The following is a 27,247-nucleotide window of genomic DNA, read 5'->3' on the forward strand; positions in this document are numbered from 1 at the left end:
CCCCCAAGAATTATTTTCTTAACCTTACTAAATGCTCCTTTATCTCACTGACTTTTCCTGGAATAATTATTTTTTTATTTCCTCTTTAAGAATTTAATAGAGTCCCTTCATGTTGCATTTCTGGCCATGTCACAAATTTTCTATATGTATGACATGTGTCAAACTACTTGGGCTAGTTAAGTTATAAAGAGGAAATATTTATTTTAGCACACAGTTCCAGATGCTTCAGTCCATAATAGGCTTTGTTGTCTAAAATCAGGAAGCTAGGTAAGTATATGATAAGTAGCTTACTGTAAAAGATGCTGCTCACACATGGAAAGAGAGAGGAACGTGCAGGAGTTACAGAATTATTGTTTAGTAGCATACTCCAATTACCTAACTTTGTTGATTATATGTCTAGAAATAAATACAGTTCTTCTAACCTACCACATTTGGTTTAGAAATGTTCATAGCAGTCTTTTATAACCCTTTATGATTCTTTGGAATTGTTTGTGATGGTCTTATTTTCCTTATAATTGTATTGCTATTCTTTTCCATGTTTTTAATAATCTGTCTTAACGTCTTTCACTCATCCTTTAGGGATGCCCTTGTTTTAATTCAAGAGAACATAAGAACTTTTATGGCTGTGAAGAACTGGCCCTGGATGAGACTTTTCTTCAAGATCAAGCCTCTTGCTAAGTCTGTGAGAGGTGGAGAGGAGATAGCTGGACTAAAGGAGGAATGTGCACAACTACAGAAAGTTTTGGAGAATTTGGAATCTCAGAGGGAGGAACTAAAAACAAAGCAAGTCTCCCTTGTCCAAGAAAAGAATGATCTACTTGTAAAGCTGCAGGCTGTAAGTGTTCCTACCACCTGTATAGGTAGCTTTAAATTTGACCTGTTCCAAAGACATTGCTGACTGGAGTAAGAGAAGCATGCACTAGCTTTTTAAAAACTCTGTACATTTTATTAAGCTGAGACTGTGGAAACACATAAAAAGAAACCTTGTGTAAAAATGAAGTAATTTCATTGGCAGGATGTCTTAGAAGAAGGCATAAACCTGAGCTGGAGAGACGCTCAGTAGATAAAGCACTTGCCTTGGCAACTGTGGGTTTACATAACCACAACCCGTGAAAAAGCCTGGCAAGTGGAATAACCACAGCATTCAGAACACTGAGATGGGAAATCCCTGGGGCACACTGGCTAGTTAGTTTAGCTGATCCGTGATCTCTTGTTTCAACTGAGAGACCCTGCCTTAACTGATAAAATGGAGATTTATCCAGGAAGACACGTGCTATCAACCAGACCTCCACGCACATGTGCATGAATACACGACACCTATCACACACACACATTTACATGAAAGACAAGAAGGATAGGTAGAAATGAAAAAAAGACAAATTACTACTGGGTGTTCAGTGTATAATATCATCAGACTTTCACAGGAAGGAACTGAAATACTGTATAATATAATAAAAACTGTATAATATCATCACAAGCTATTATGGGGCCAGGAAGATGTAGATCTATTGTTTTGAGATAGAATTGCAGCCCATGTTGTCTTGGAATTTACTATGTGATACAAGCTGGGCTTGAACTCATGGAAGTCCTCCTATGTCAATCTCCTGAGTCCAGGGATTAGAGATGTGAGCCACCACACTTGAGTGAAGCTCTGGATCTTAACTGACTATGACTCATTAGCAAGTCAGCAGATGGGATTTTAGTAGGTCTCATAAGCTTGAGAGATCTTCAAAACTTTCTTTCTGTAGGATACAACTCACAGTTTCTCAATTTTGTCTTCCTGCTTCCTTTCCTGTAGTCCAAGGCCATTCTAATTAGTGGAATTTTTTAAAAGATCCTTTCTCACCCTTGGTATTGTAGCAAACACAGCTGTGAAAAGTGAATTAACAAAAGATGGAATGGCAAGAGATCTTACTCTCAGATGTTTAGGCTAAGTAGAGGATATGTGGATCTAAAAAGCCTGCATCTATGACCTTGCTTGTGCCAGGGCTAAGCACCACTATCTTAAAGGAGCCGTGCAACTTCCCTGCTAAAGCTTCTTCAGTCCCTGTAACATGCACATTTTATATTCTAAAATCCCACGCCATGCCATCAGTCTTCATTTCCTATCTGATGCCCATATACCATTTCCAATTCCCTCTCAGATTCTTTCTCTAAAGTCCCCTAAATTGTCATGACCTCAAATACCCGTAAGGGCAGGGATGCAATTTTATCTTTATTAAACTCCTTACAAAGCACAGTGCTAGGTTGGATAATACAGTTATTTGTAGTTGGCTTTGATGTTCTTGCTATTAAATCTACCAAAAACGAAAACTTACTGAAAACAAATGTAAGTTATTACTTTTAGGAAGAGAGAATTTATTAGTTTGTTTTGGGATGTGATTTGCCAGCATACTCGTAGGCTGTGTCGTAAGGAACACTTTGGACCAAAGCTGACATTTCTGAGCTGGGTTTAGCAGAGCAGTTAGCAGAGAACTTTAGTGCATACCAGCCACAGTTATTAAACCCTGTTTGGATTCCACTTGAAGATCCATACTGTTAAGAAAAAAAACACATTGTGCAGCAGTTCTAGATAAGAACTGCTAGATTAGTTACTTTCCTGTTGCTGTCACAGGATTCTCTGACCAAGAGCAAATTTGGGGAGAAAAGGTTTGTTTTTGGCTTATAGTTCCAGAGGGGATAAAGCCCATCACCTCAGGGAAAGACAATGGGAGCCATGAGGAGATTCTAGCCCTTGGGAGCTGGCTGATCGCATTTCATCCACACACGGTAAGCAGAAGGAGAAGGCAGAAAGTGGGGTCGTACGACAAAACCCAAAGTCTCAGACTAAAGGTCCTGTAACCTTCCCAAATAATATGACTAACTGAGAACCAAGTGTTCAAATGAATGAGGCTATCTAAGGGAAATATTCTTCCAAACCACATACATGGCCTTTTAGTTCCTCTCTTAGAGGGGAGATTGGTCTGTGGAAGCTGAAGAAATGTGAGAGACAGAAGAGCTCAACTTGGGCAAGGGAGGAGTAAGCAAAAGGGTGAGAAACATTTTAAAAGGCCGTCATGGGTGATGTTGAAATATATTGTAAATGTTACCGCTTGGGTGGGAAAGGTATCCTAAGTCAGTAGTCAAGAAACACAACAAAGTCATAATACAACAAACCTATTCAAGAGATTTATGGGGAGGGAGAAACCCAGGAGGGTGGCTGCCTCTGCTCAGGTGAGAAGCTAAAGAGAACTGAGCTTTCTATATAGGCATATATATAAGGTTTCTGGGTGGGGTGGGGGCTTTCCAGGATTGCCTGGGATTGGTGGGATTTTGCGGCCTGATCTTGGGGCAAGTTCAGGGATAGGTGGGTTTTTTTTCTTGTACGGTAGGGCCTGGCCACTCTCCAGCATCTGGGGCTGGGAACTTAATAGAAGTCTGAGGTGGGGTAGGGGCTAGCCAGTGGAGCTCCTCAGTTGGAGTGAATAGCCAACACATATGGAAGCAAATTCGACAGAAACATCATAAAGTTTGATCTGGGGGTCATGTTGTAACTTCAAATATAATGTGTTGACAGGTGTGGGAAATATTTTATCATCATTTATTTTTAAAGGGTACAGATAGACAAAAGGTAAAAAAGGACAAAGATTTTTTTTAATCCATTACTTAGTTATACTACAGCAGAATTAAGAGAACCATTTATGTGAGAACATAGGCACAGAAGATAAGCTCTCCCAACTGTTAAACCGCCATGAACTTGCCAAGGTGCCCCTTCCTCCAGTCCCACTGGCGTGTTTAATGAAATGACCAGTTGACCTCCTTCCTCAGGGCTGGGTGACAGGTACAGGTCCTGTTCACACACTGAGAGGGCTGCAGAAAACAGCTGTTCTTCATATCAGCCTGCGGTGAGAAGAACAGATGTTCTCTGTGTTTCCCCAGTATAGAAACTTTCCCTGATTTGCTTTGGTATTCTGGTCATTTTTTTTTTCTAAATTGACCTCATATTTTGATTCTTCAGCAAAGTTTCAGGTTTACTGTCTTATCATTCTTCATGTGGGCCCTTTGAGCCGTTTGTTTAGTTGGAGTTCTTTAGATAGGAGTTACACAGAATCCACGAACCTAGATTTTTATCTTTATGCTACTTTCTATTTTCTTTACTGACACAATTTACATATTATAAAAGGATAGCTAATAAATTTCCCAGACTGTCATTTCAGTTAGGATGATACTAAAGTCTGAAGATGAAAGATGAGGATAGTAATAGTGGGTTTAATTTCACTATAAAGAAATTCCCGAGATAATTAACTTATAAATAGAAAAGGTTTCTTTTAGGTCACAGTTTTAGAGGTTGGTTATTCCCATAACATTTATGCCACTATTGTATCATTTGGACATAGCTCTCCAGACCAGTCATTATTGTAGCTTTTAGTGGTTACAGCTAGATAAGACTGTTGATGACTTCTCCCCCTAGTAGTATCCATAGAAAGTTCCAGCAGTTTCTTCATCTACATTTCACTTGATTTACAACACGGGAACAATGGGAACAGTGATATCTGGAGACAGTACATGTGAGAGAGTAAATATAACCAAGATTTACGCTTTATGTGCATAACTTGTGGAGTTTGCTGCTGGCAGAATCATTGAAGCAAAAATTGGAATTAATAGTGAAAGTTAATGATTCATAAATTTGTGAGTTCTAAAATCAGCCTGTGCATAAAATGTACTGCTCAGCTCAGTTTATAGAAATATATACTTAACAAAATACATCAGGACATTTATAGCAATGTTATAAATATTATGTTGTACCAAAGAACTCTATTAAATAATATTTTAAGCAGTTGTCAATCTATACAACCATATCAGTTCTTCTAGGTGCTTTGATTTATATATGGTGCACTTTTTTGCTTTTGAAAGCTTGCTAATTCTTTTAGGCCCCTGGGCTTCTATTAAGTGCCCTATTAGATGAGGTCACTTAATATACTAAATGGGCTTGAAATATAGAAGGCTCTTCCAAACACAAGCAACATCTTTACTTCCCAATAACAGGGTTAGGAACGTGGAAATGCTATTTCAGCTGCCTTTGAAAGGTAGACAAAAGTCCTGGGCAGAGGGCAGGTAATTATCTCCTTACTATGTGTTAAACAAGCTCATCGCCCAGCTGATAAATTACTTCCAGTTGTTGGCAATAATCTTCACCTTCTTCTTATGGCAGAAACAAGAGACCCTAGCAAATGCTGAGGAGCAGTGTGAGTCGCTGATTAAATCCAAGATGCAGCTGGAGGACAGAGTCAAGGAGCTGTCTGGGCGGGTAGAAGAAGAAGAGGAGATAAATTCTGAGCTGACTGCCAAGGGGCAGAAACTGGAAGATGAATGTTCTGAGTTGAAGAAGGAAATCTATGACCTGGAAACAATCTTGGCCAAGTCAGAGAAGGAAAAGTGTGCAGCAGAGCACAAGGTTCTTTTTTCTGTGGTGTTAGGGAAACTTGACTCTTGGGTACCAGAAGCGCTCTGTTAATTAACACAGTGGCCTGCAAATTCAGTGATGAATGCTAAAATCAGCAAAAAGCTAAGGGTCTGATGAACTATATTTTTTCCTCCTCAGATTTCTAGTTTGAATTTATAGGACCCTTTTAATGTACCAAATAAACTATTATTGCTCCTAAAACCTAAGAGAGCAAAATGGTTTCATTGGGCCCTTAAGCATCCCTTTTGAAATGAGAATGAACATGATGACCTTTGTTAAAAGGTAATTTGGGATATGCCTACATCCCCAGCTTTAGCAATGATTCTAAGCCTGAACTTGAAGTCATCTTTTTTTTTTGATTTTTTTATTGAAAATTTCCATCACCTCCCCTCCTCCTCCCCTTTCCCTCCACTCCCCTCCACCCATATCCCCACTCTCTCCCTCTCCAGGCCAAGGAGCCATCAGGGTTCCCTACTCTATGTTAAGTCCAAGGTCCTCCCAACTCCCCCCAGGTCCAGGTAGGTGAGCAACCAAGCTGACAAGGCCCACACAGAGCCCGTCTACGCCGTAGAATCCAAGCCCATCGCCATTGTCCTTGGCTTCTCAGTCAGCCTCCACCTTTGGCCACATTCAGAGAGTCCGGTTTGGTTGCATATTCCATCAGTCCCGTTCCAACTGGAGTTGGTGATCTCCAGTTAGTTCTGTCCCACCGTCTCCATGGGTGAACGCACCCCTCAAGGTCCTGACATTCTTTCTCATGTTCTCCCTCCTGCTCATCAGGACCTTGGGAGCTCAGTCCGGTGCACCAATGTGGTGCTCTGTCATGTTCTCCATCCATCGCCAGGTGAAGGTTCTATGGTGATATGCAAGAAATTCATCAGTATGGCAATAGGATCTGGCCTTTTCAGGCTCCCTCTCCTCAGCTGCCCAAGGAACTAGCTGGGGGCATCTCCCTGGATACCCGGGAACCCCTCTAGAGTCAAGTCTCTTGACAACCCTCAGATGGCTCCCTTAATTAAGATATATGCTTCCCTGCTCCCATATCCACCCTTCCTATATCCCAAGCATCCCATTTCCCCGAGCTCTCCCCATTCTCCCCTTCACAATTTTCTCTCCCCATCTGCCCTTGGCCCCGTCCCACCCCACCCCCAAGTTCCCAATTTTTGCCCGGAGATCTTATCTACTTACAATATCCAGGAGGATTACTATATGTTTTTCTTTGGGTTCACCTTCTTATTATCTTCTCAAGGATCCCGAATTATAGGCTCGATGTCCTTTAATTTTGCTAGAAACTGATTATGAGTGAGTACATCCCATGTTCATCTTTTTGGGTCTGGGTTACCTTACTCAGAATAGTGTTTTCTATTTCCATCCATTTGCATGCAAAATTCAAGATGTCATTGTTTTTTACCGCTGAGTAGTATTTTAACATGTATATATTCCACAGTTTCTTCATCCATTCTTCCACTGAAGGGCATCTAGGTTGTTTCCAGGATCGGGCTATTACAAATAATGCTGCTATGAGCATAGTTGAGCAGATGCTTTTGTAGTATGATTGGGCATCTCTTGAGTAAATTCCCAAGAGTGGAATTACTGGGTCCTGGGGTAGGTTGATCCCGAATTTCCTGAGAAACTGCCACACTGCTTTCCAAAGTGGTTGCACAAGTGTGCATTCCCACCAGCAATGGATGAGTGTACCCCTTACCCCACAACCTCTCCAGCAAAGGCTATCATTGGTGTTTTGGATTTTAGCAAATCTGACAGGTGTAAGATGGTATCTCAAAGTTGTTTTGATTTGCATTTCCCTGATAGCTAAGGAGGTTGAGCATGACCTTAAGTGTCTTTTGGCCATTTGAACTTCTTCTGTTGAGAATTCTCTGTTCAGATCAGAGCCCCATTTTTAAATGGGTTAATTAGCATTTTAAAGTCTAGTCTCTTGAGTTCCTTATATATTTTAGAGATCAGACCTTTGTCAGTTGCAGGGTTGGTGAAGATCTTTTCCCAGTCAGTAGGCTGCATTTGTGTCTTAGTGACAGTGTCCTTTGCTTTACAGAAGCTGCTCAGCTTCAGGCGGTCCCATTTATTCAATGTTGCCCTTAATGTCTGTGCTGCTGGGGTTATATGTAGGAAACGGTCTCCTGTGCCTATTTGTTGTAGAGTACTTCCCACTTTCTCCTCTATCAAGCTCAGTGTGTTCAGATTAATATTGAGGTCTTTTGGCCATTTGAACTTCTTCTGTTGAGAATTCTCTGTTCAGATCAGAGCCCCATTTGGACTTGAGTTTTCTGCATGGTGATAGATATGGATCTACTTTCATTCTTCTACAGGTCGACATCCAGTTATGCCAGCACCATTTGTTGAAGATGCCCTCTTTCTTCCATTGTGAACTTTTGGCTCCTATATCAAAAATCAGGTGTTCATAGGTTTGTGGGTTAAGATCCGGGTCTTCTATTCGATTCCATTGGTCGACTTCTCTGTTTTTATGCCAATACCAAGCTGTTTTCAATACTGTAGCTCTGTAATAGAGTTTGAAGTCAGGGATGGTAATGCCTCCAGAAATACCTTTATTGTATAAGATTGTTTTGGCTATCCTGGGTTTCTTGTTTTTCCATATAAAGTTAATTATTGTCCTCTCAATATCCCTGAAGAATTTTGATGGGATTTTGATGGGGATTGCATTGAATCTATAGATTGCTTTTGGTAGAATTGCCATTTTTACTATGTTGATCCTCCCAATCCACGAGCAAGGGAAATCCTTCAATTTTCTGGTATCCTCTTCAATTTCTTTCTTCAAAGACAAAGTTCTTGTCAAATAAATCCTTCACTTCCTTGGTTAGAGTTACTACAAGATAGTTTATGCTATTTGTGGCTATTGTGAAAGGTGATACTTCTCTGATTTCCCTCTCTGCTTCCTTATCCTTTGTGTATAGGAGGGCAACTGATTTTTTGGAGTTGATCTTGTACCCTGCCACATTACTGAAGGAGTTTATCAGCTGTAGGAGTTCTTTGGTGGAGTTTTTGGGGTCGCTTATGTACACTATCATATCATCTGCAAATAACGAAAGTTTAACTTCTTCCTTTCCAATTTGAATCCCCTTGATTCTCTTATGTTGTCTTATTGCTATTGCTAGAACTTCAAGCACTATATTGAAGAGATAAGGAGAGAGTGGACAACCTTGTTGTGTTCCTGAATTTAGTGGCATGGCCTTGAGTTTCTCTCCGTTTAATTTGATGTTAGCTGTCGGCTTGTTGTAAATAGCCTTTATTATATTTAGGGATGACCCTTGTATCCCTAATCTTTCCAAGACCTTTATCATAAAGGGGTCATGAATTTTGTGAAATGCTTTTTCAGCATCTAATGAGATGATCATATGGTTTTTTCCTTCAGTTTATTTATATGATGGATTACATTGATAGATTTCCGTATGTTGAACCAGCCCTGCATCTCTGGGATGAAGCCTACTAGATCGTAGTGGATAATTTTTCTAATGTGTTCTTGGATTTGGTTTGCCAGTATTTTATTGAGAATTTTTGCATCAATGTCCATGAGTGAGATTGGCCTGTAATTCTCTTTCTTGGTTGGGTCTTTGTGTGGTTTAGGTATCAGGGTAACTGTGGCTTCATAAAAGGAATTTGGCAATGACTCTTCTGTTTCTATATTATGAAATACCTTAAGGAGTATAGGTATTAGGTCTTCTTGGAAGTTCTGGTAGAATTCCACATTGAAAACATCTGGTCCTGGGCTCTTTTTGGTAGGGAGGTTTCTGGTGACAGTTTCTAATTCTTCACCACTAACAGGACTATTTAGAGCGTTCACCTGGTCCTGGTTTAATTTTGGTATATGGTACTTATCTAAAAAATGTCCATTTCTTTTACATTTTCCAATTTTGTGGCATACAGGCTTTTGTAGTAAGATCTAATGATTCTCTGAATTTCCTCTGTGTCTGTGGTTATGTCCCCCATTTCATTTCTGATCTTATTAATTTGCGTGTTCTCTCTCTGCCGTTTGATTAGTTTGGCTAGGGGTTTGTCAATCTTGTTGATTTTCTCCAAGAACCAGCTTTTTGTTTCATTGATTTTTTGGATTGTTTTCCGTGTTTCTATTTTGTTGATTTCTGCCCTCAGTTTGATTATTTCCAGTCTTCTACTCCTCCTCGGTGAGTCTGCTTCTTTTTTTTCCAGAGCTTTCAGGTGTGCTGTTAAGTCTCCAATGAGTGCTTTTTCCATTTTCTTTAAGTGGGCACTTAGTGCTATGAACTTTCCTCTTAGCACTGCTTTCATTGTGTCCCATAGGTTTGAGTATGTTGTGTCTTTGTTTTCATTAAATTCAAGAAAGACTTTAATTTCTTTCTTTATTTCTTCCTTGACCCAGGTGTGGTTCAGTAGTTGACTGTTCAGTTTCCATGAGTTTGTGGGCTTTCTGGGGATAGCACTGTTGTTGAATTCTAATTTTAATCCATGGTGATATGATAAGACACAGGTGGTTACTAATATTTTTTGTAACTGTGGAAGTTTGCTTTGTTACCAAGTATATTGTCAATTTTCGAAAAGGTTCCATGAGCCGCAGAGAAGAAGGTATATTCTTTCCTATTTGGGTGGAATGTTCTATAGATGTCTGTTAAGTCCATTTGGTTCATTACCTCCATTAAGTCTTTCAATTCTCTGTTAGGTTTCTGTCTGATTGTCCTGTCCATTGGTGAGAGAGGAGTGTTGAAGTCTCCTACTATTAGTGTGTGTGGTTTGATGGCTGCCTTTAGTTCTAGAATTGTTTCTTTTACATAAGTGGGTGCTTTTATATTAGGGGCATAGATATTCAGGATTGAGACTGCATTCTGAAGGATTTTTCCTGTTATGAGTATAAAATGTCCCTTTCCATCTCTTCTGACTGATTTTAGTTTGAAGTCAACTTTGTTAGAAATTAGTATGGCCACACCCACTTGTTTCTTAGGTCCATTTGCTTGATAAACCTTTTCCCAACCCTTTACTTTGAGTAGGTGTCTGTCTTTGTGGTTGAGGTGTTTCTTGTAAACAGCAGAATGTTGGATCCTGTTTTCGTATCCAGTCTCTTAGCCTGTGCCTTTTTATAGGTGAATTGAGTCCATTGATATTAAGTGATATTAATGACCAGTGGTTGTTAACTTTGGTCATTTTCTTTTTGTAGTAGAGTTTGTGTGTTTCCCTTCTTCTAGTTGTGCTGGTGAAGGGTCGCTAGATGCCTGAGTTATTGTGGGCATTGTTGGACTCCTTGGTTTGTGATTTTCCTTCTATTACTTTCTGCAAGCCTGGATTTGTGGCTACGTATTGTTTAAATCTGTTTTTGTCCTGGAATATCTTGTTTTCTCCATTGATGGTGAATGCTAGCTTGGCCAGGAATAGTAGTCTGGGCTTGCATCCATGATCCCTTAGTGTCTGTAGCACATCTATCCAAGCTCTTCTGGCTTTCATGGTTTCCAGTGAGAAGTCAGGTGTAATTCTGATAGGTTTCCCTTTATATGTTACTTGCCCTTTTTCCTTTGCAGTTCTTAATATCTGTTCTTTATTCTGTATGTTTTGTGTTTTGATTATTATATGGCGCGGGGATGCTTTCTTTTGATCCATTCTATTAGGTGTTCTGTAGGCTTCTTGTACCTTCATAGGAATATCCTTCTTTAGGTTGGGGAAATTTTCTTCTATAATTTTGTTGAATATATTTTCTGGGCCTTTGAGTTGTAATTCTTCTCCTTCTTCTACCCCAATTATTCTCAGCTTTGGTCTTTTCATGGTGTCCCAGATTTCCTGGATGTTTTGTGTTAAGAATTTGTTGGATTTGTTTTATTCTTTAAGCTGTGAGTTTATTTCCTCTATAGTATCTTCAGAGTCTAAGATTCTTTCTTCAATCTCTTGTATTCTGTTGGTAATACTTGTCTCTGTAGTTTCTGTTCATTTACTCAGAATTTCCACTTTCAGTCTTCCCTCGGATTGTGTTTTCTTCATTACCTCCATTTCATTTTTCAGGTTTTGTACTGTTTCCCTTACCTGTTTGATTGATTTTTCTTGTTTTTCTCGCTTTTCTTGGGTATCTTTGAGAGATTTATTTATTTCATCTACCTTTTTGTTTGTCATCTCCATTTCTTTATTGCAGTTTTTTACCTCCTGTTTAAGGTCCTCTATTATTTTCATAAAGTACTGTTTAAGGTTGATTTCTTCTATTTCTTCTGGAGTAGGGTGTTCAATTCTTGTTGTTTCGGGATGCCTGGATTCTGGTGAAGTCATGTTGCCTTTTGGGTTGTTGGAGGAGTTCTTGCATTGGTGCCTGCCCATCTCTTCCTTCAAATGGAGCTAGGAGAAACTTGGTGTCTTGGTCCAGTCTTTGCTGTGACTGAGTCTGGGTGGATCTCCTCAGTGCTGGAGCAGGAGCTATTCCTTGCAGCACAATGTGAAGGAGCCCGCACTCCCTTGCTGAGCTCCACAGACCTTTCTGGAGGACAGCCTCTCACCCCTCTGGGTAGGTGGCCTTGGTACAAGGTCAGGACACTTGAATACACTAGGGAAGGCTGTCCAGATGGGACTCCACAGCACTGAATCAGGGATTCCTGGTAGCTGAGGGACGCCTCCCAGATGTGTCTTCTGGTATTAAGATCTGGTGTCTTTGCTCCCAGATGTGTCTTCTGGTACTAATATCCGGTGTCTTGGCTCCCAGATGTGTCTTCTGGTCCTAATATCTGGTGTCTTTGTTCCCAGATGTGTCTTCTGGTCCTAGTACCCAGTGTCTTTGCTCCAAGATGTGTCTTCTGGTCCTCCCAGCTATGTCTTCTGGTACTAATATCCAGTGTCTTTGCTGGCCAGGGAGTTCCGGAGAAGGCCTACCTTGCTGCAGGCAGGCTATTGAAAGAAAGAAACTCCCGCCCGCCGGTTGCACTCCCTATGCCGTCCCAGCACCCTGGTCGGGCTCTGAAGTCATCTTCTTTATTCCAGTTAAAGATGTTGACTTTTTCCTTTAGCAGTGTCCTTTAATTTGTGCTTCTACATGTCTGTTGACTAGTGAGGAGTTGGAGTGAAACCTTTGACAAGCCTTAATTCCCAAAATGAAACTCTACCTAACATATGATTCAGCAATGGGTTTTGTGTTGCTTTCCAGTGGGACAGACAGCAGCTTCCACCTTTACAATTGTTGTTTGTTGCATTCCTTCTTGAAACCTCTACACTGTGGGGATACTGAGGCATCATGGTAGCACATGTTCTCCCAGATCCCAGTGATATTTTTATGATACAGTAATAAGATTGGAAAATAGTTTGCACATTGGGTTCGGTGGCCATGGCAAATTAAGGATCCCCTTTTGTGGGAAAAATTGAATTTAGAGAAAATGGCTCTTGATGACATTAGATGCCTGATGAATATTTTGGACTATGAAAGGGAAATGTTCATGGTGTTATAGCCAACTTTCCAGGAATGACTCTCCTGTCATCTTCCCACAGGTCAGGATCCTGACTGAAGAAGTGCACTCTTCTAATGAGGAAGTCAGCAAACTTACCAGAGCAGTGAGGGCTGCACAGGAGGCCCAGCAGCAGACCCAGGATCATCTGCACATAGAGGAGGAGAAACTCAGCAACATGAGTAAAGCGAGCCTGAAGCTGGGCCAACAAGTTGATGCGGTGAGCAGCAGCGGGCTGACTGGTTGGCAGTCTGTCTTCAGACATGTCTCTCAATTTTAGTTAATTTATCCTAACAGGTCCATGATAGCTCAGTAACAGAGTGAACTCCCTTTATTATGCACCAGTAGAGGTGTTTTATTCTTAACATACATAAAGACCACAACAGTATGAGTGTAAGAATAATTATAAGAATCCTTAAATGCAGCTCAACTTTGATCAACTCTGGAAAAAGGGAGGCAGCATCGATGTGAGTAATGAAAAGCGATGTCTTTGACTGACATTTTTGTGTTCATCTAATTTTTCTTCTATTATTTTTTCTCTGTGTTATTTCTTTTTTCTGTGTATATGGCTTGCCTGTATCATACAACCTTGATGTAAAACATTACAAGTGTTTATGTGTGCACATGAACAAACACGTGAACATTGTTTGGTGATCTACTCCATTTTGGTTGCTCTAGCAAACGTGCATGGACTTCAGGCTCATCAACAACAGAGATTAACTTCCCACAGTTCTGGAGATTAGGCACTCCTTAATCAAAACACAAGCAGATATGGCATCTCGTGAAGACATATTCTATTGTTCAGAAGTGACATTTTATAGCCTTGTCCTGACATGGTGGCAGCAATAAGGAACTATATTTGTAATTTTTTCTATCAGAGCTCTGTCCTCTTGACCTATGTATCCCAAAGGACCTAACTCCTAATGCTATCACTTTGGAGTTCAGGATTTCATCATATTCTAGGGGACACATGCCTCCATTTTATAACTCTGATAGTTCATATATTTCTAGTTTTTATACATACCTTTGAGAAATAACTCTTTAAACATAACTTGAATTTTTTATATTTTACTAGTTATGGGAAATTATTAAAAAGTGAACCTACCAATAAACAGAGGATAGTATTTTGTTTCCTAGCTTCCTACTAAACCAACTTGTGTGTCACTGTTATCACCATGATCCCAGAGACAGTTGAAATGTTGTGAGAAGGTTGGTAAAATATCAGAATATGACAAGTGGACTGGAGGAAGGTGAGAAGTTTAAAGGGGGGCAAAATATAATTCCATATGAGTCCCAGGAGGCTGTAGATTTTCATGGCTGAGTACACAGAGACTGGTCACATACTGTAGTTCTAGAAAGCAGAATGTGTGTTTTGAAGAAACACCAATGAGAAAATGGGACTTCTCCACTCAGGAAAGGAGCTGCCAGGTGAGAGGTGAGCAACTTTCCCAGGAAGTGATCAAATGGACAACTTGCCACTCACTATTTTTTGCCACTCTAAAACAGATATTATCATTTATAATTCATAAAACATTTATGTATCATTGATTTTTTGGTAACCTACTGATGCATGTAATTTTTATTTAACTCTTTAAACTTTAAAGTGATGTCCACTGTTTGATTTATTTACTGTGGAGGGGGGTTATACATTTCAATCATGGAGAAGTCAGATTACAACTTAATGAGAGTTGATTCTTTCCTTCCAGCACATGGATCCTGGGGCTCCAACTCAGGTCTGCAGACTTGTTGGCAAGTACCTTTGCCTGCTGAGTCCTATTGTGGGCCCTAAAATGCTTCTATGTCCCATTGACAGAATGTTCTCAGACTTTTCTTTTTCCAGAAAGTATTTAATGTCGATACCTTCAATAAGGTATAAACTCTGACTTTTCTTTGGGTAAACAGTCTTTTTATTTCCAGTTGGAAGGCGCCCTTGAACGGGAGAGAAAAGCCAGAATGAAGTGTGAGAGGGAGAAGCTCAAGCTGGAGGGGGAGCTAAAGATGAACCAGGAGCATACTGAGAACCTGGAGAGCAGCAGATGGCAGTTGGCAGAACAGCTGCGGAAGTAAGTGCCTTTCAGTGGCCATGGGATTCTGGGAAAATATTTTTTTAGAGTAAAGACTTTATTTTACTTTATTATTGAAAATAGATTCTTATTCTTATACAAAATATTCTGTTTAATAAGATAAGACAAACACCATCACTTTGAGGCCGAATCAGGCAACCCAACAGAAGGAAAAGTATCTGTAGAATAAGCACAAGAGGATTCTGGGAAAATCTTAAGACTCGGAGGAGCAGTGTTCTTGTTTTATTTAGGATCAGATTTCTAGGCCAGAGCTAGATAGTTCAAGATGCAAGGCGGTGACTAGAAGCTTGGCAAAGGGATATTTTAAATCTGATGGACTCTATTAAACAGTTGAAAAAATAAAGACACAATCTAGAGGGTATAGCAGAAAGCATCCATGTAGAAGGTGAAAATTTTGGAAGTAGTAAGGCATAGGAGAGGTGATTTATGAAAATATGAGTCTATAAAAAGTAGTCTACTTCTTTTACTTGTTATAAGACCAATGGCAACATAAACACAGCAAAAACCTTACTGTGACACGAAGCCTGGGAAGCTGTATGATCACGTAATAATGTTTTCTTTGTTAGTCAGAGGTGCATTAATATTTATGTTGGGTATCTTTGTAGACTATATAAACATTAACTCTTAAAATCAGAATATATGAAATGATAAAAACTGTGGAAAGTTTTCATCAGTTCCTTTGAATTCTTTGTACCCTATGGAACTGACTGGAAGATGATTTTCTGTCTAATTCTGCTGACTGGTGAGATGTATTTTAACAATTTATATCTTTTGTCTTCTAGAGTTTTTTTTAAATAACACTTCTACCAAATAAGTGAAACAAAAGTAAAATCCAAATACAAGGTCAAAACTGAGAACATATTAAAGTTTGGATCCCTGGTTTATCACGTGAACAGCTTTGGGTTTCTGACTTTGCTTGTATGCGCATGTTGGCCTAAAACATGCTCTTGGTGATGGTTGATTAATTTACTCCTAATTTGTTACACTTCACATGTGTCTGTGGTCACCTAAAGAATGCAAGGAAACAGTATGGTAGAAACTGCTGACAAGGCTCCCTTCATAGTCAGTTTGGCAAAAAGAAGATTATACTCCATGCCTTTGCAGGCTGTAGGCTAGAGTTAGAAAATACTGAGTATGTGCCACAAGCTGAGTGTAAAGTAAACTCTATGTGGAACCATGTATAAGCATGCCCCTTTTATTATCATATGGGTCAAGTAACATTATATATCTATACATACATCTATTCCTACAATATGATAGATTCTACAGTAAAGAAAATAAAACTAGCCGGGCGGCGGTGGCGCACGCCTTTAATCCCAGCACTCGGGAGGCAGAGGCAGGCGGATCTCTGAGTTCGAGGCCAGCCTGGTCTACAAGAGCTAGTTCCAGGACAGGTTCTAGAAACTACAGGGAAACCCTGTCTCGAAAAACCAAAAATAAAAAATAAAAAAGAAAACTATCCCTACTATTTTACATATCCCCTCTCACACACAACACATTTGTGAATACTTAGAAAAAAAATTTAGAAGTAGAAGGATGCATACCAAACGTGATTTTTGATTTATAGAAAGATGTCAGGGATTATGTAATAGTCATCAGATACAAATATAATGATTGTATTTTTACAGCAAGAATTTATATGCTATTCTACAATTTTAAAGTATTTGAATATATGTTATTATTCTGACACATTACCTTTGTCACATTTTCCTAAATAGGAAAGAATTTGAAATGGGTCAGATGAACTCAAAAGTGGAGACTGAGAAGAACTTGGTATCTCAGCTTCAGATGATGGTGAAGGAGCTTCAGGTATTCAGTTTTTAGATAACTCTGTGTACCAGTGTTTAGACCCATGAATAATGGTTGGCACTCCCATAACCCATACCCTTAGCCAGCTGTAGACAGCAGGAGTAAAAAGCAGCAGTTAAGAAGGTAAATGGCCTCCCACAACTTTGTGACCCCGGAGGGATAATTACCTCTTAAGCTTAAATTTCCTTCTCATGAGAATAATACCAAGTAACTTGTTCTTTGAACTTTTGCTATGGACTAGGCCTTTTAGGAAATCCTGAGCACATAATTTTTAACACATTAATCTTGACAGCTTTGAGCTCAAATTATTAAATTCAACGATATGTTTATGTGGGAAGAATAGTACGTGACCCACTGGGTCATTAGTTTAGTGTTTAACTTTTATGGTTGGAAAGCAATTAATTTAAAATTCAACAGATTCTATAACTATTCATAAACCCAAAGCATTATTTGATAATGGATAGCAATTTCAAAGTTTCAGACTAAGTGGTTATTTTATACTACATCTCCATGTTATAAGGCAATTAAAAGTAGTTATGGCTATACACATATGCATATGTGGTGTGTTTGTATAGATGTCTTTTATGTCACACTAACATCTCAATAATGCCTCCTTTTGGTGCTTATCTTCTGGGATATTTTAAGCCCAAGAAGGAAAGCAGTCTCATTTCTTGTGAATGTGCTTTATTTTTAGAAACCACATTAAACACCAAGCATTATATTTTCTAGATATATCTTCAAATGACACTTGACTTTACCCAAAATAGAACAAAACTCTCAATTTTTCCAAAAAATGTGCCTTAATGACTGTAAGGATTATTTAAAAAGAAATGCTTCTAAGGATTTTGAGGCAAGCATAGTATTATTTGAGAAATGGTAAATATTTCAGATTCAACAATTAGTTGTCAGAGACCACATTTACTTGTGGATAAAAATTAAATTTTAGAAGTAGTTGCCCTGGGATACCTTGCAAACAAAACTGGTGGACTACTTAGCTGGCATGGCCTAGAGAAATAGCTTTCTCTAAGCCATTTTATTTAATGTAAAGGAAAACATTTTCTAAGCAGTCTTTCCTTTTCTTCCCTTCTCTCCTAACCTGTGTCTATTTCTTTACAAGGTTAGTGAATATCTCTGGCCTGGCAGCCCTGAATACAATGACTCTCTAGAGGTTTCCAGGGCTTGTTCCCTCTTCACTGGAGTGTATGGAGCTCTAAGTGTTCCATCAATACTTCCCCTTGGCTAATACTCCTTCCTGTAATGGTATCCCAGATGACTATTCACTTCAGTAGTTCCCATTCTTCCACCAATTCTAATTCACTGCTGCAAACCTACTACTTGGAGTCTGAAGACTAAGAAACCAGGTGACCAACTTTGCTTGCCATGTGTGTAGGGTTGAGTAGATGTCATTTCTTTCTTTTCTTTTCTTTTCTTTTCTTTTCTTTTTTACTTTATTACTTTAAAAAAATACCAATCCAAATTCACACTCCCTTCCCTCCTCCCACTACCTCCCCACAACCCCCCCTCCAATCCTAAAAGAGGACAAGGCACCTTGACCTGTGGCAATTCCAAGGCCCTTCCTACGACATCTAGGTTGAGCAAGGTATACATCCAATAGAGAAAAACCAGTACATGCAGTAGAGACAAATCCCAGTGCCACTGTCAAAGGCCCCTCAGTCTGCCCCAACTGTCAACCACATTCAGAGGGACTAGTTTGGTTTCATGCTCGTTCACTCACAGTCCAGTTGGAGTTGGTGAGCTCCCATTAGCTCAGGCAAACTGTCTCATGATCTTGACCTCCTTGCTCATACTCTCACTCCTTCCACTCTTCAACTGGACCTTGGGAGCTCAGTCCAGTGCTCCGGTGTGGTTCTCTTCCTCTGTTTCCATCTGTTGTTGGACAAATAGATGTTGCTTCTTAAGTGCAAGTTGCTTGAATGGGTATTGATTCTATCATCAGTTTTTTTAGAGTCTGTAATTATTGAGATAGTTAACAAATCCCTGAAAGAATTTTATATATATATATATATATATATATATATATATATATATATATGTCACTATGCTATATTTCTATAAGCTCCCTATAAAAATTGTTCTTAGCATATGAAAGAGGTCCTTTTTTGAAAAGAGGAAACTCAACTAAGAATCTCTCTCTTTGTATAATTTAATGATACTCTCTACAATGTAGGACTGGGGATCTAGAAGAATTGAAAATTGCACTTATGTTTCTTGGTATTGCTTTGGAGAAAAATTGTTTAATTTCTTGGTGTTCAGCTTCCTTTAGTTATACAATAGGAATGGAAAATATCTTTGCTTTCTAAGTTGAGACAAAATTAATGTAATCACTTTGTTGCCTATGGAAGTATATCACAAGTAATTATTACAAGTTGAAATTATTTATTCCTCCAGGCTCACATATTAAATTTGAAAGAGGAACTGGAAAATGAAAGGACCACCAGAGCCAAGGTAGAAAGAGAGAGAGTTGACCTCACTCAAGACTTAGAAGATTTGAAGGAGAGGCTGGAAGAGGCCGGGGGGACCAGTTTGGCTCAGATGGAGATAACCAAGCAACAGGCGGCAAGATTTCAAAAGCTTCGCCATGACATGGAAGAGACCACGAGACACTTTGAAGCAACCTCTGCCTCTTTGAAAAAGAGACATGCAGAGAATCTTGCTGAGCTTGCCGGCCAGGTAGAACATTTACAGAAGGTGAGGCAGGTGCTAGAGCAAGAAAAGAGTGGTCTGAAGCTACAAGTGGATGACCTCCTGATCCGTGTTGAGCAGATGGCCAGAGCAAAGGTAGACATTTCCAAACTTTCCTTATAGATATCTGAACATGGAAGTGTCAGGGGAGGGGAAGGCACAGAAAATTCAGAAGGATAACTAGAAATGTTTGCTAATGGAAGGGGCAAGAGTTTCCTCTGTAATATTACAGGGACTGAACCTTGCCTTTCACATGTGAAGCAAGTACTGTACTGCAGAGTTATAGCCCCAGTCATCTTGACATTTTCTAAATTTCAAGACAGGGTCTCATTAAATTGCCCAGGGTGGACTGCACAAACTCTGTAGCTAAGAAGGGCTTTGAAATTGCAACAATTTTGAAGTCATGGTGGTCTCCCTGCCTGGTGACTCTTGTGTTTTACAATAGTGGAGAATTGAAATTCGCTGATACAACAGATCATCTGTAGTTCTGTCTGAACTTCAAAGCTCTTCAAAACATACTTTAAATTTAAGGTAGATATAACTACATCCTCATACTTCTTGTACTTTATGAACCTAGATAATTAATAATATGTTCATGTCATCAAAGAGAGCCTGTTGAAGTGTTGGTTTGAGCCACACATGGGTCAGCAGGTGAGACGAGCATTGGCATGTAGGCAGTAGGCACTTGGAACATCTTTGTGCAGTAAGTCTTGAAGTCCACCAGACATCATAGGCCTCTTCTTTGAACTTCTTGGCACTTGAGGTTTTCATATTCTGACCTTGTGCTAAACGGAGTACCAAGTGCGAGGCTCATGTACTACTTGCTGTTCCAGTCGGTTAAACAGTGAAATATGCTTACATTCATGAGCATAGATGGTTACTGAAAACTAGCAAATATGTAAACAAGAGAATTTCTTTGTTCGTCTTTGGAAGCTGCTGAGAAATTAAATAGCTATTTTGAAAATTCAACTTGCAATAAAGCGTCTATGCTACCCTCCCTCTCACCCCCGTGGGGTCAGTATACAGCCTATCTCTTGCTCTTTCTTTTTATCCCAGCAACCTGTCTTTACTTCCCCAGACTTTCCTGAAAGTGTTTACTTAAGTTATTCTTGCAGAAATCAGTAATGAGCTCACTTTCAACAAGTAGCATATATAAAAGCAAAGCCACCATGGTCACCTGCAGTACGTTATTTCCTTTGTGTATTTCTGTCCCTGGCACCAGTTTTTCCAACCAGTAAGGCTCTAAGCCTCCATCACTTGCCTTTTTCCCTGTTCTTTGTTTTCCATTTCCTTATCGAAGCAGGTCAATTCTTCATTGTATTTCTTATTTCCTCCCCCATTTTCTAATTGGTCTCATCACTTAGCAACTGGACTGCTAAGTGGTTTCCTAAGTTATCTTTTTTTGTTTCTAATATTTCATTAATCCAATATATCCCTATATTATATTACCTATATTATAGTTCTCTAAGGTATGAATTTATGGAATTATGAACTCCAAATGTCTGCCTTCAAGATAACCCACCATCAGGTTCAGATTCTGTTGCCACCAGTTCTAGATTCCACTCCTTTAGTTCATTTTCATTCAAATTAAAATGTCTTTCACCAAATATCTACTTTTCCATAAGCTCTCTCTGTCTCTCTCTCTCTGTCTCTCTCTCTCTCTCTCTGTGTCTCTCTCTCTGTGTCTCTCTCTCTGTCTCTCTCTCCCTCTCTCTCTCTCTCTCTCTCTCTCTCTCACACACACACACACACACACACACACACACACACACCTGTCCTTTTATTTGTTTATTCATTTCTTGCTACTTTTTTTGAGACAGGATCTCATGTAACTCACTAATTCACCATGTAGACCATGCTGGCCTTGAACTCACAGATTCACTTGCCTCGGCCTCCCAACTACTGGGATAAAACGTGTGTGCCACTACACCCGCTATCTATCAGGTTTTTCTATGCTAATTCTCTTCTCTGAAATATTTGTTTTTTCTGTCTTAAAATTTTACCTGCTCTAGAATTATTATAGCACTTTTGAGATATTTATTCTTACATTTCAGAGTCTTTTAACTCAAAGGAAAGTGTCTCTAAAGCAGAAACTGAGGCTTATTTTGTTTATATTTGCAGTGACTTGTGCAATCTGTAAGGTTGCCAGCATATGCCTTTTGCCCAAAACAACACGTTTAGACAGCAGAGACTAGGTTCATCTCCTAATTATATGCATGTGTGTACACAATAACGGCCTTTTTTGTTGCTTTAAAAAAGCTTTGATACTAAAAATTGACTCTGTGAACTGACAAGATAACTCAGTAGGTAAAGGTGCTTGCTGCCTGACGACCCAAGTTCAATCTCTCTACAGTTGACACATACTGGCAGAAGAAAACTGACTTCAACAAGTTGTCTTCTGATGTCCATGTGAGCTCTGTGGCAGTTGTGCCTGTGTGTGCTCAACGTGCCTGTGTGCATGTGTATGTACACACACATACACATACACACATGCACACAATAAAAACTTAAATTGTGCTCTCATTTTTAAAAGCATAAATACTATACTGAGCTTTTATTTGTTGTTAATTTTACCTTTTCGCAAGTTATAATGGTAAGAATGTCAGTGTTCAATGGAAGTTAAGGCATTTTCAAATGAAAAGTATTTTGATAGAGAGCCCCTGGGCAATTTAGAAGTGACAGAAATTCTCACAGTTGTTTTTCTGCATTTTTTGGGATGTGTCATATTTAGTCATCTTAAGAAAGACAATTAAGATGAATGTGTGTCTCATTAATTTCCTCTTCTCCCATATCAAAATTTAATATTTATCGTTAGGCTTAAATTAAAGGTTTTTTGCAGTTACAGTTCTTTGCAAGCTATATTCCTACATAGGCAACTTTTAGATAAATATCCACATGTCTTGTTTATGAGGTGCTTTATTGATTAGAAATACTCTACAGTTGCTAGCACTTGTAGACACACACCCTGTGAAGCTATGCCTAAAGGAAACATTACTTTTCTGTCTCCCCAGGTAGGTTGATAGCTTGCAAGTATGTTCAGCTCAGCAAGGTGTCATCACATGGAAGACTCCTAAAATCCTGCCACTCTGTGGCTCATTTTCTCCCTTTTTTCCAGTGAGAGGCATTATAGATACCCATCATTTTTCATTCTTTTCAGACAAATATGTAACACAATACACCCTAAGTTATGAACATAAGTGCATCTTAACAACCCTCTATACAATTCTTAAAAGCAAGCCCAGTACTATCTCACTTTCCGCAAATCAGTACACATAAATTCAAACCCACAACCTCCTCTTGAAAGAGGTGTTTCCTTTGCCATTCCTGTCCTTGGCATCTACTTTTTCCTAGTTCTTCATTTTTAGCAGAGACATCCAATAAGTCCATGGGTTAGTGTCATTTCTCATCATAGATTTAAAATATGAGCCGGGCGGTGGTGGCGCACGCCTTTAATCCCAGCACTCGGGAGGCAGAGGCAGGCGGATCTCTGTGAGTTCGAGACCAGCCTGGTCTACAAGAGCTAGTTCCAGGACAGGCTCCAAAGCCACAGAGAAACCCTGTCTCGAAAAACCAAAAAAAAAATATGATAGTTTATATAGTAATATAATATAGTAGTACATTCTAAGTGGCCCAGGACTTGAACAGTGTGTGTCAGCCAGTGCATCTGTCAGGTAATCTTTAGCATCTCCTTCATGTGATAGATGTCTAAGAATGTAATATTTTATGTTTTATTTCATATTTTTCCTTTCTAATTACATCCACACAGGCAATTTTAGCTCAAATTTCATATCTGACACTTACTCTCTGTCTTATGTGGTCAGGATAGTAAGTCTCTTGGATACTGGTTTCTTATAGAAAACTAAGCCACCTTCAACTTCTGAGGACTAGTGTGAGAAAAGAAACATACGTGCCAGCTGTGGTGGTCAGAATCGTTGCTGGATAGGAACCAAGCATATTCAACATTCAAAGTATGATTTGCAATTGTGGGTGACCTAAAAATGGTTATGTGGATCATGGTTGCATCTTTCTTTCATTGTATAAAGGATGTTTGTTAATTAATTAAGCACGCCTAGCAGTTAACATTAACACTATGGCCACCATTATAATAGTGGTATTGTATGACAACCTGTTCGTTTATTCACTGCTGTCTCTCACCTTTTCACTAGCTCTCAGTGTTTCCTCAAATGCCAGAGAGTATGTGCTTGCATCTCCTTATTTAATTTCTACAGTGTCCTCTCTTTAGAGAGATAATGCCTTTATGTGGCTTTTTTTCAGAAATTGACATTTAACACATAATATAAAGAGCCTAGGAAAGGTTCATTAGCTTCTGCTGTGGTTATTTTTACAATCACTGTCATTAGTAAGGAAGAGAGAAGGCACCCAAAGACAGTTTATAGATGACTTTCACAAAAACCACAGTTTAGAGTGTATAGAACCACAGAGCACACCCATAATTTATCATTTCTGTTCATATAAATAATGAGAGTGAAAGCTACAATTAATTTTTAGGTAGCCATCCTCTCGTATCTTGTATTTCCGCCTCTCTGAGAACCTTGAGAGTCAAATTACTCACATGAGTTTTCAGGTGTGTCAAGAATCTAGTGATTAGACTGGCTGCTGAAATCAGGGGGAAGTAGGAAGGCTAATATATCCCCTTCAGCAAGCATGAAAAGCCGATTCAGAGAAGCTAACGATTGAAACCAAAATGTTAGCAGAATTGTTTTGAGCCTCAACTCACTTGACCAGAAGGTGCAGTTTCTTGGGTAGATTTTTTTTTGCTAAGCTATTGGAGTTAAGATCTGTGTAGTTTCTCCTGTTAACCCTGCTCATTCTTGTAGACTTCTTTCCCCTCTCTACCCATCTTTTTTGTTTTTCTTTCTTTAATATATTTAAACTATTCTAGGCACCATGGATCTGAGATTAAGCAGAACATTTATCCCAAGAAACATTTTAGTGGAAGGGAAAGCTAACTATTTAATACAGTATTATGAAATTATTATATCTGACACTACATTGGTATTTAACATGCTTCCTTCTCTAGCAGACTGTAGAGTTCTAGAGAGGTTCCTAAGAGCCAGGGAGTAGGATTTCAGTCTGAAAAGCTTTGATGTTTTTCTTTTCAAGGTGTTAGCCTTAGAATATGTTGTGCTTGCTTAATTTAAAAGATATATTTTCTGAGCCTGGAGGTGGTGGTGTATGGTTTTAATCCCAGCACTCGGGAGGGAGAGGCAGGTGGATATCTATGTATTCAAGGCCAGCCTGGTCTACAAGAGCTAGTTTCAGGACAGGTTGTGAAGCTACAGAGAAACCCTGTCTCAAAAAAAAAAAACAATAAAGAAAGAAAGAAAGAAAGAAAGAAAGAAAGAAAGAAAGAAAGAAAGAAAGAAAGAGAAAGAAGGAAGGAAGGAAGGAAGGAAGAAAGAAAGGAAGAAAGAAAGAAAGAAAAGGAAGAAAGAAAGGAAGAAAGACATATTTTCCTAATGCTGCTCGTGGCCTTTACTCCAGAAGCAGAAGAACTCATACAGGTCCAAGAGCAAACCATCACCACCCTCCCAAGTAGTTAATTTATTCTGGACTTTTTCTGGCAACCCTAATCTTCTTTTGAAACTCACAGGCAAATACTGAGAAACTCTGTAGTGGGTACGAAAGGCGCCTGAATGAAGCAAACACAAAACTGGATGAGGTGACTCAGTTAGTAAATGACCTGACAACACAGAAGACGAAGTTACAGGGTGAGAGCGGTGAGTAGGTGTGAGCCTCCCCTGTGAGTAATCCCAGAGTCTCATGAGGTACAGCGGAGGTGGTAAGTATCTTTACACCAGTGGGCATGGTTAAAGCCTGGTTACCTTGCAGACGTGTGAAGGCATAAATCACAAACAATCCCACACCAGTTTGGAGTTATGATTGATAGAATGGTTATTTATTTAAAGGGGAAAAAACTTACAGATCACCGTCCCAGCCAACAGCCCTCTGTGCAATCAGGAAGGGAGCCTAGTTGCTGGAAGCAGAGCCAGAAGCCAGAGAGCAAGTGGAGGGAAGTGGCCACATTTTTAAAAAGAGAGACCACGCCCCAATGGGCTGGTATCTCAGCGGCTATTGGCTGAAGGAGCGGAAGGAGCTCCTGCAACATCTCCCCCTTTTGTTTAAGTAAGAGAGTTCTAAACCTACTATGAAATTATATACAATAAGTACAAATATCCTATTCCAACTAGCTTAAGTCTTGTATAATAAATAACTTGGCCAAGTCATGAGAGGAACGTAACTACATTTATATAGTCTTCAACCCCATCGAAGATCTGAGAAGGGAGATAATGTTACCTGAGTAATTAGGAAGTGCAATTAAACAACTTCCAGAACATGCAACAAATCACAGAGACAACTAGCTACCTGGGCAATCACCCAAGGTCACGTTTACAGCATTGAAGCAAGCAACTTTGGCTAAGGCCTAACATACTATTTTCAAAGGCAAGATACTTTTCAAAACTATCTTACCCTGTCTTGGCAGGATATGACAGTCCTGTTTTATCCATTTATGGATACTCTGTATCTCTGTCAGTGGTTGAGGTATGGGCATTTCTTTGCCTAAAGGCCAGTTCTGCCAAGAAGAAAGGCTCCAGGTGGAGTGTCTTTGGTGCTCAACATTCTTTCGGGAATAGATCGGTGTTGCCAGGAGCAATTGTGTCTCAATACCATGGAACTCTGAGTTAAATTAAAGGCCATTTTCTACAGCTCTTTGAAGAGGTTGAAGATTATCTATCTATATTGAGTATAATCTCTATGTATCTAACGAACCTGATTAGTCTAATTATAAATGACAAACATAGATGACTATTAATCTATATAATTCTCAATACCTATCTAACTTAAAGACTAAGACAATAAACAACTGTGCAATAAATGAGGACAATATGACCTCCAAATATAAACAATGTACAAATATACAATACAATATGGTAAATATATACAATATATATATCAATACAATATATATCAATACATAAAAATGTTTTAAACAGAGGTAGAAACATGCATGCATACAGTAGTCAATATAATTTAACTTTGTATCAATATACAACAATCAATACCAATATTTGTCTAAAAACAGTAACTCACAATTACAAATCTATTATCCCATCATCCAATTGACGTGTCCAATCTTTTGACAGTATAGCACAATAGTGACTTTTCCAAGGTCATGCTCAAGAACTGTACAGTCTAGATACAAAATATATTATCCTGCAAAAAATCTTACTCAACAGTTTAGGTTTAGAGTTTTGTGTTGAGCCATATTTATATCTATCCTGAGGGAGATTGAACATGTCTGAATGGCATGCTTCTTGGTTGGAAAAGGTCAGCACTCTGCTGCTTTAGGATGTCCTGCAAAAGAATTAAACTATATCATAATCTCAACTCTAAGTATGCATCTTTAATGTTTTGTGTGATAAAACAAGAAATATGTATAAAGAACTATTTCATGCTGAAACTGATTGATTGTCTCAAGTTTCAACCTGAGCTAGTGTCTTAAACTTTTAACACATGGTTTTGCTGTACATCCAGGCTAACCTTGAATTTGAGAATGTCCTACTTCAGGTACCTGAGTCCTGGAATTGCAGTGTGTGCCATCCAATTACCAGTGGCTTTTTAAGGGAATGGTGTCTTAACTAAAAGGACAATTGAGTATCAAACTACGCTTATTCAGATCAATATATTTGGCAGATATTTTCTCCAAAATTAGCAATGTAAGCTTGCCACTTCAAGCTTTTAGTCAAACTGAGAATTTAGGAAATATGTGTATG

At 39.1% G+C, this 27,247-nt stretch overlaps 1 protein-coding gene across 1 annotated transcript in view; it reads left to right on the top strand.

Annotated features, from left to right (window-relative positions):
• The window catches only part of Myh15 (myosin heavy chain 15), a 136,680-nt gene that overhangs the window by 57,865 nt on the left and 51,568 nt on the right, over positions 1 to 27,247 (top strand). Inside the window, exons 22-28 of the mRNA XM_038346187.1 lie at positions 580 to 835; positions 5,192 to 5,434; positions 12,899 to 13,075; positions 14,773 to 14,918; positions 16,658 to 16,748; positions 19,158 to 19,547; positions 25,066 to 25,192. Coding sequence (XP_038202115.1) covers positions 580 to 835; positions 5,192 to 5,434; positions 12,899 to 13,075; positions 14,773 to 14,918; positions 16,658 to 16,748; positions 19,158 to 19,547; positions 25,066 to 25,192 — 1,430 coding nt within the window. The remainder of the gene's footprint in view (positions 1 to 579; positions 836 to 5,191; positions 5,435 to 12,898; positions 13,076 to 14,772; positions 14,919 to 16,657; positions 16,749 to 19,157; positions 19,548 to 25,065; positions 25,193 to 27,247) is intronic.

This window comes from Arvicola amphibius, chromosome 10 (genome assembly GCF_903992535.2).
Source record: "Arvicola amphibius chromosome 10, mArvAmp1.2, whole genome shotgun sequence".
Taxonomy (NCBI): Eukaryota; Metazoa; Chordata; class Mammalia; order Rodentia; family Cricetidae; genus Arvicola; species Arvicola amphibius.